General features: G+C 39.3%; 1 protein-coding gene across 1 annotated transcript; it reads right to left on the bottom strand.

Moving 5' to 3' along the window:
• Positions 1 to 15: 15 nt before the first annotated feature.
• On the bottom strand, positions 16 to 5530 carry LOC105419493 (ornithine decarboxylase-like). Its single transcript, XM_029835968.1, has 10 exons — positions 5412 to 5530; positions 4735 to 4774; positions 4296 to 4423; positions 4048 to 4221; positions 3784 to 3956; positions 3348 to 3564; positions 2759 to 2839; positions 2496 to 2658; positions 1281 to 1381; positions 16 to 1000 (listed from the first exon to the last, which is right to left on the bottom strand). Exons 2-10 carry the CDS (start codon positions 4748 to 4750, stop codon positions 758 to 760), a joined length of 1296 nt encoding a protein of 431 aa, XP_029691828.1. The 5' UTR covers positions 4751 to 4774; positions 5412 to 5530; the 3' UTR covers positions 16 to 757.
• Positions 5531 to 9146: the final 3616 nt, after the last annotated feature.

Below are 9146 nucleotides of genomic sequence, written 5' to 3'. Positions count from 1 at the left end.
GACAAACGCTTTATGTTAAAGGTGAAACAAGTTTAATGTAACTGTCTGTTCACAGTTAAATGTTGAATCATGAAGTTACAGTCAAAAAGAGCCGGACAAACGTTCAGATGATGTTTTTCTATCATGTGAAGAACAGATGAATAGCTCTGTCAGCCAACAGACATCATATATGTTTGCCATCAAACATATCTGGAAAAACTCTTGGATTAACCCACACATAGTGATTACCACCAGTCTAAGTAAAAAAACAAACAAGATGTTTACAAGAGTCTAAAACCATCACGCATTTATATAAGGATAAGAAAACCTCCCAGATGTAGAGATGTAGAATTAAAAGGTACAATATATTAATTGCTGTAAATTAAAAGCCTTCATAGCTGTGTTAAGATATTGATAGATTTTTTTTTAGGATACTATAGCAATGAGCAGTTACTGTGAGGAAAGGATGACGGTGTGCCAAGTCTTATTTGTGAACTGTTAAGGAGGGTTAACCCACACACATTTTTATCCAAGTAATATCTATCAGTACTTTAGTTAAAAAAGAAAAAGATGGAGGTTAGTGTGAAGAATCTGAAACATCAAGGATCAAACATCAAGACAAGGATGAGACTCCCCACACCAGCCCTTAGGGGGAGAGATGAAGTTACAATATACTAACTGCTATAATCTGTCAAAATAGAAATTAATAAATCATCTGGAAAATAGCTATATTAATATGTCGATAGAAACATTTTTAGGATACTGTAGCAATGAGCTGTTACTGTGAGGAAAGGTTGAGGGTGTGCCAAGTCTCATTTGTGACAACAGAGTAAATACTTGATCTTTTAAATCCATTGAATTCAGTGCTTATGGAAATGCCGTAAGCACCTATGTTGTCAATAAGAAGCCAGTCTCCAACATGTAGCTCAGGAACCAAGTAGTTGTCAACGATTTTGTCAATGTAGTCGCAGGTCGGACCCCAGATGACTGACCTGTATCTCTTCTCACTGCTCTCCACAGCCTGCTCACATCAAAGAAATAAAAAGGGAATCATGTGATAATTTAGCTGTTTCGTTTTGTTTTAAGAACTTGCAAGGAATGATAGATGGGTTTTAAGAGTCACCAACACAAAAGTACTATCACAACTGACTTTTTTCAAGAGGTAAAAGTGTAATCCTAAATGAAATAATTAAATAAATTTTGGCACAACTGGCATGTATTTAGTTATCATTAAAGGCAATATTATTAAACAAGATAACAAATGTGGTTACTCTTTACATAGAGAAATTATTTAGTCTTACTCTGTGAAGGTAGGGGGAAACTTGCACATCTCTTAGAAGAAAATTTAGGGAGCCATACACACCGTCACTCAGGTAGTACATCATCAGTCTCTCAGGAACTTCTTTTTTTGGGAGAAACCAACAAATATCTTAAACATTGTTTTCCACGTATACATTCCTAGCATGTTTGGAATTTGCCACAGGTTAGTTCAATGAATGTAAGTTATGCACATAATTATAGGTCTTTGAGATCGAATAATGACCGTCACTATGGTCTACACATTGAACGATGCCATCTTTCTGCCTATCCCCAAGACCTATGGCAACATAGTCATGTGCCCGGTGACAGGACTTTGCCCTCTGTGTACATAAGCACCAATGTGACCAAGCCACCTCCTCTTGCATGGAATACCTCAGCCTGTTCAGAGCAACAAAATATGGTGATGATCATCATTCGGTCTCATAGATCCACAATTATAACTCCTGATCTATTTGAACCTTGTTCAGACCATCAACACGATCTGCACCTTAGATGAGTCACACCATCAGTGTCGTAAGGGACAAAGGGCCTACTATCTTAAACACCGCCAGCCACAGAGTACTCCTGAGCTCATGGGGGCTTGTGGTGCTACAGTGACCCTGTAGGATTGTGCAGACATGCATGATGTAGCCCAAAAGGAAGCTGCAGAGAAACCTCTCAATGCAGCCCATGAGGTAACACTACTGATGGAGTGTGTTGCCAGATCATCTGGAATTTGGAGACTAAAGCCAGCATAGGCCTGAGAAATGGTGTCAACTACCCAGTGTGCCAGACATTGCTTAGACACAGGATCATTGTGCCTGCTAACCCATAGTATTCTGAACCTGCTGGGTATTTAACACCTTGAACAGCAGAACCTTCAAAAACACATTCATCCACCCTAAGTCCAAGATTGGAAGCAGACTGTCACCTTTATTTGGGATGAGAAAATATCCAGAGTAAAACCCACTGAGCTGTTGAAGTCTAAGCGCTTGATTGGGGCTCTTTTTTAATGCGGCGGCAATAACTGTATGTTTCTGAACAGTGGGAATAGTTTTGTGACTGATAAAGGCTTTAATGCAAGCCAATTCAACAAGACCAACTTAAACTGCACAAATATACTGTATTCTAATGCAAAGAAAAAAGAAGACTCGTATAGTCAATTATAATGATGTGCAGCGTGTTTAGGTTGGCTCAAAGGCCAACTAAAAACATACCTCCCTCTGTTCTCATATCCTCCATGATGATCCTTTTAGCAATGATGTTGGCTGCAAGTGTGAAGGGTGATTCCGCATAGTACCGACCTGGTTCTGCAATAACCTGCACTCCACTTTCAAATGGGAAATATTCATCAAGTGCTCCATTGATGACTTCTGAAAACTAGAAAGGTAAAACACCAAATATTTCAGGTATTTCATCAGATATCCTGGACACGAGGACCAAGACCATGTCCAGCTACATCAACAGGATCTTTCTGTACCTCTTGAAGTGTCACTGGAAAGTCTTTCCCTGAGAAACCTCCACCAATGTCCAACAGACTGAACTGGAAGCCCAACAGTTTCTGAAGGAAATGTCATCATCTTACAACAGCTTTCAGTGAAACTCCAATGGACTTGTTCCAATTTCATAAAGAATAACACATCTTAAAAGTGATGTTAAATAAATATAAACCAATTCAAGCAATATTTTTCCTTGAACACAATACATGGCATTAGCTTTACTCTTTAATTGTCCTCATTAGTTTTTAGAAAAACCCTTCTTGGATGAAAGGCCTTAAAAGAATTATGTTACCTTTGACTAAAGTACTCCTACTCTGTTTGAGAACACAGAGAAAAGGAAGTAACACAGAAGATGCCAGTAGTAATGAAGAGCAATTTCTATTTATAAGATGACCTAGTTTTGTTGCAAGAGTTTAATTCATTTCTATTATGTCCTCTTACATAGGTTAACATTAAATACAAATATACCTTATACTACCTCCAGACCAAATTACCCACTTTCACTTGTATTTCATACATAATAGAACTCATTAAGTGAGAAATTAAGACTTAAAACTTGACATCACTTACCGCTGTGTCAAAAACGCTTCGGGCATCAGCAATGGCTTGTCTGAAAGCCAAACTTTGACTGCATTTCGAGCCAATATGAAAACTCACGCCAACAACTTCTAGGCCCAGCTCTGCAGCACATTCCAGCAGCCTACCAGTTGTGCTGAGTCCTGCTCCAAACTTTGAGCTAAGTCTGTAGAAGGATGACGAGTCATCCACTGCAATCCGGAGTACTAGTCTGGAATGATATATTCAAAACCCCATTTCCTGTGTGTATTCAATTTATCAATTGTGACATATTACACCTTTTGCTTAGACTTGGCCATAAAAAAACATGTAGCTTAGTATCATGAAAGAATAACCATTCTTGCAGTAAATAAAGGTGAATAGATCATCTGAATACATGCAAATAAAAAGGGTTGTCATACAATGTTTTTGGACAATTTATTTCACTTACTTGGCCTTGGGGTGACAACGGGAAACTTTTTGTAATTCCTCTTCATCGTCAAAAGTCATTAAATTAACTCCCTGAGCGCAGGCATATTTAATGTGTGACTGCGGTTTTGTTGTATGTGCATAGATGATGTTTTCAGGTTTTACTCCAAGGGACAGAACCTGACTGATCTCACCCTGTTAAGAAAACATATTTCAGGTAAGCAAACTGAAAAGAAATGTTGACAAATGGAGAGAGCATTTATTTGTGTAAAATATTTTCGGGAACCTTGCTTGCACAGTCAAAGCCAGTTCCCAGAGCGTTCAGCGTCCTCAGGACTGTTTCTGTGCTGTTGCACTTGACAGCATAGAAAGGCTTGACTCGAGGCAAGTAGGAGAGCCACTTCAGGTGCATCTGGATCAGAGTGTCTAAATTCAGCACCTGGAAAGGTTCTTCACTGTCCTAAATTGGTAAAGCAAAGCCCACATTTGAAAACTGCATTTTAATATTAAACTTAAATCTAGAGATTCACTCACCATTGCGTCAAGCTCTTTAATTTTCTTGTCTATGAATCGTGTGGCAGTACTTTCATTGTCTAAAATGTAAACACCCCACTCATCAGGCCAAACGTCATTCATGGTTGGTCTCTTTGACATTAATTGTGCTGCAAAAGAAGAAAAACAAAACACACATAAGTCATAAGTCATAAGTCACAGTTTACATTAAAAAAATTGTGTTCACAGCTGTGCTCTAAGATAGAAAAAGGAAGGTATTCCATTCTTTTTACATCTTGAAAAAGATTAATCAAGGGGCAGCTGTTGATTAACTGGTAATTCAGAATTCAAAAATGTGCCCAGTACATTCAAATTTCCATTTTATTCATTGTTGTGAAAATGGAAAATGACAAACGGGAGAGATTAACATTTATTCAGACATTGCACCTGCAGGGGGTACTGGCCTCTGTTCCATACTCACCCAACTGATGCTGCATTTCTGCAATGGGACAGTTTTCCTCCTGCAACACCAAGAGTTCATGACAGTAAAAAAAGAAAGAAAGAAACTTAAATATATTTTTGGATGAAAATGCTCACTCAACTGTTTATATTTTTACAAACTAAGTGGAGGTTTGTATCCATAAAAATTGTATTTATATATAGGACTGTTAAAAGCAACAATGGATTACCAAGATAGTACAACCAGATGGAGTTGACTTTGGTTGTAAGTTTAAGCCTAATTTTATTGTCCTGTAATTGCTTCTCCCTTAATACATGCAGAAATCCATTTGAAAGAATAGCAAGAAGCAATGTGACAGGAACTTCCATATGACTGACAGGAACCAAGATTTCCCAGAAGAACAGTACCGCTTGAACTTTTTCCACAGGAAGAAGTCATGTCATCCTAGGACCTAGTCAATCTGACACTAAAATATTACCTGCAGTATATTGTTTCTGAGTTATTTTTGGCTGAAACTGATATGTAAACATTTCTATAGTATGTCTATATGTTGATAACAGAGGGAAAACAAAATATTGTGGCTGTTTTGTCCATCCTGGCATTGCTATATTGCCATCATTCTAAAATTACACTTTTAAATATGAGCAAAAACAATGTTATGATTTGCCATCTCCCTTCCCCAAAAAAGCAACACTTACAGTGTAGAACGTCGTGGCTCCAGGAGTCTTATTTTGCCTTGTCAGGCCACGAAGACATGAAGCAGAATGAAGATGAGAGCAGGTGAGAGAGTCAAGACAGACAATCAGCAGGGTGGGTGGAGGCTGGAGGAGGGACCAGCAAATGGAACAAAAGTGTGCAAAAGTCCACACATGGCAAAACTCTTAATCGGGGACAGAAGGTTGTCAGATTTACTAGGGCAGAGACGTGGTGGAAAAGTCCAAGGCAGGCAGGGTCAAAACTGATAAGTCCGATCAAACAAAGTGCTGGAGAGTCAGGCATGGAGCAATAACAATCTGGCAAGGCATGAATGTCCAGAAATTTCTTAATTAGGCCTAAAAGGGAGAAACAGGTAAAAATGATAAAAGCTGATCAGATGGGGGTGGTGGAGGGGCGTGGCAGAGTGAGTGGAATTCTCCACCTCAGCAGAGGAGCAGGTAGTGACAGATCCATTTGACAGAGTTTTCAAGCACAAACAACTGAATTCAAATCAATAAATATATGCCAATATATACAGCTGTAAGATAGCAGGGCTCAACAGCATATGATTATTATATTACATTTAATTTTGTTGAAAGTGATTAAAGTCACTCAAGGGTGTGATAAAGCTTTACATCATGATCAAAAAGCAATAGATGCTGATATTGTAAAGAAAAAACAGAATACTTAGAAAGACGCCCACCATTCTAATACCCATAAAATGGAAAAAGTTGCCACTGCGCCAACTTGACATAATTGCTGCAAGGATAAGAAGAAAAGTGTGTTCTATCCAAATAAGGAAAAAATGATTGGAAACATGGCGGAAAACATGATTGGAAGATATCCGAAAAACATTGCCAATTCTCCATCTGATGTGTATCCAGCGACAATGTCAACTAGAAACAACACTTTAAAAAAAGACTTCATTTTTAATTGTACCATTTCTCTGCTGTGGAGGCACCAGGCGGCAGAAACTGGCCATAGAGGACTGTAGTGCTTTCTCACCTCCAAACATTTGCTAAGCTCAGCAGTGGCCAGCCAGCAGGTCATGTCTTTTATCCACATGATCATTTCACAAACTATAAAAACATTAAATACACATTTTTGAGAAGTGGCACTTAGTTGACACTTGACCACAATGCTCTTGCAAGAGAAGGAATGTGAGCATTCATCCATTATCTACCACTTCTTCCTGAATGTGAACATGTTGAACATTTTCACAAGTCATCTCATCCAGAAGGGGGCGCTACAGATCAGCGACAACTAGTGTTGCTGTTTGTTTTTGCCTCTGTGTGTGGAGAGTCCACTGGTGAATCACTCTCTCTCTATCTGTGGAGGCTACCTGTGATCCATGTTCAGCAAACATCATTAAATCCAGGAAGTTTCTCATAGAATGTAACAAACTGGCATCATGTTCAAGGTTTTCTGCCACCATCAATGAGCTTACTATGTGTGGTGTCTTCAGTGAGATCTTGAAGCCTCTGCTGCCTTTAAGGAAGGCTGGTTGGTCCAACAAACATTCTAGAACATTCTAGTTGATACTGGCTTCAAACTTATTCAAGTGTGTATGTTTTTGATGGACAATCAATGTGGAGCTGAAAGGAGAGCTGAACATTCTGCTAAAGAAATCTGCCAACCAGCAGATTATTGGAACCAGGTGACTTGCACAATTGCTCAGCATCTTAACAACAACACACCCAAGTAAAATTATACACATTCTACATGTAAATGTGAAAGTAATCTCTACAAATGCTGCTGTGAAAGTTTCCAGGTAGCAGATGGTCATTTATTGTGGTTTTGTGTATCAGTTCTCTATTTTGTAATTCTGCAAATCTACTGTGGATGTTTTGTTTGACCTTTTCATTCGATGTAAACATCACTGAAGAGGAAGAGGGAATGAATCGAGTTCCTAGAAAACAACAATTGATATAGACATAGACAGACTTTATTTGCCATTAAGATTTACATCAAAATGAAAGTACGATACAATGGCTCAGTGCACAACAGGAATAATGACAATAGTATTTACAAAAGTATGAATATACATATAACGACAATTAGGCACAGAGGTCCTAATAAGAGCAGTCCTGTGTTTAGGTGTGTGTGGTGAGGAGTGGGGGAAAGTTAGGAATGTTAGGCTGTGTTGAGGAATCTTATGGCATATGTGAACAAACCGTTTTTGAACCTGGCTGTTCTGCTCTGTAGGCTGCTTAACCTCCTCCCGGAGGCCAGCAGTGAGAACTGTCCATGGTGGAAGTGGAAGGAGTCTCTGGTGAAGTTTTTGGCCCTGTCAGACAGCCTTTTTTAGCAGTGTCCTGGATGGGAGGAAGTGAAGTCCCGATGATTTTCTCCGCTGTCCTCACCACCCTCTGCAGGGACTTCCAGTCAGAGGTGCTACAGGCCCCTCGAGCTTTTAGGCCATACTCCTTGAACTGATCAACAATTATTCATTGGTTGTCTTCTTACCAATCATGGTCTCAGGAAGTGCTGTACTTCCAGTTAAGTGTCATTTCTTTTTGTCTGTGACAATGAGGTAATGAGAGGTCCAAAGAATGAGGAAGTGAACTCAGTTCAGCAGTCTCAGAGTGTCTTGAACAAGATCAGTGTTCTTCATCTCTCAATATTCATTCTCTGCATTTTTCTCGAGACACTTTACTGACTCTTTCTTCTGCATTATATATTGCTTTCTATGATCTAATATGTATGTTTTAACCTATATTATCACTTTCTTGTAACTGTCCCTATGACATGTGCTGCTGACCTCTTGGCCAGGTCACTCTTGTGAAAGAGATCCTGATCTCATTGGGTTTTATCTTATTGGGTATCTGTTCACTGAGTCAGTTTTACCATGTGTCTCAGGAGGGGTTATTAAAGTACTTTAAGTGGAAAAAACTAGTGCTCCCCTTATCATGGCGGTGATATATAAAGAAAACTTTATTACTTTATTGAACTTTCTAGACAAATAATGTCTGTTCACTTGAATATTGGCCCAAAGGAGATCTTCAGGGGTTCTTCAGACATACGGACTGACGTACAGGGGAGCTAACTTACACCTACCATAAATATGGAGATGAGACATGGCTAAAATTGGAGAAGTAAGCTATGTAGTGACAAGTCAATTATTCAGATGACATAATGCTGTGTTTCTTTCTATCATCAAAGTAACTCATGTCCCTGCTCACCAATTCTGTGCGCTGCACAACACTGTAAATCGCTAACTATCGCGACTGCCTTTATGTGTGACTTAAAATCTCTGTGTTCCCTAAGACAGAAGTTGTTTTGCATTTCAGCACCAGATTAAACCAGCCAAAAGTAGAGGACAAGGAAGAAACTAACTTACACTGTCGTCTCCCAGTAAGCGATTTACAGAAGTTGAGTAGCAGGTTTGGTGGCTGCATGTGGACATGAGTTGGTTGCTCTTACTCTGAAAACAGTTGGTACCTCACATTTGGAGCGATTCTCATTCGCTGGCTTGTAGAAGTAATTTACAAATGTAGAAGTCATTTAGTGTCGAAATTCAGTGGAAACGTTCTGAGAGCCTACCAGATTAAAAAGAAACAAACCTGCTTGTCACAGCTCCCTCCACCCGTTTCCCTCCTGCCCTCAGTAGTTTTCCACTTTACCTGCCACTCACACTCCTTGCCAGATTGTTCTTCAGCTACAATGCAATACTTTCCAGCATTATTTTCCTGCCTGATTTCCTGTTTCCGACCCTGCCTTTGTTCTGCCCTCACCTG

This window comes from Takifugu rubripes, chromosome 5, assembly GCF_901000725.2.
Source record: "Takifugu rubripes chromosome 5, fTakRub1.2, whole genome shotgun sequence".
Taxonomy (NCBI): domain Eukaryota; kingdom Metazoa; phylum Chordata; class Actinopteri; order Tetraodontiformes; family Tetraodontidae; genus Takifugu; species Takifugu rubripes.
This window is presented reverse-complemented; position numbering and strand designations above follow the sequence as displayed.

Excerpts from the sequence above, each read along its gene's own strand:
- LOC105419493 (XM_029835968.1), bottom strand. Across the intron at positions 2,840-3,347 it reads GAAGCGTTTTTGACACAGCG|AAACTGTTGGGCTTCCAGTT; the intron begins GTAAGTGATGTC and ends CATTTCCTTCAG. Across the intron at positions 2,659-2,758 it reads TTCCAGTGACACTTCAAGAG|TTTTCAGAAGTCATCAATGG; the intron begins GTACAGAAAGAT and ends TTACCTTTCTAG.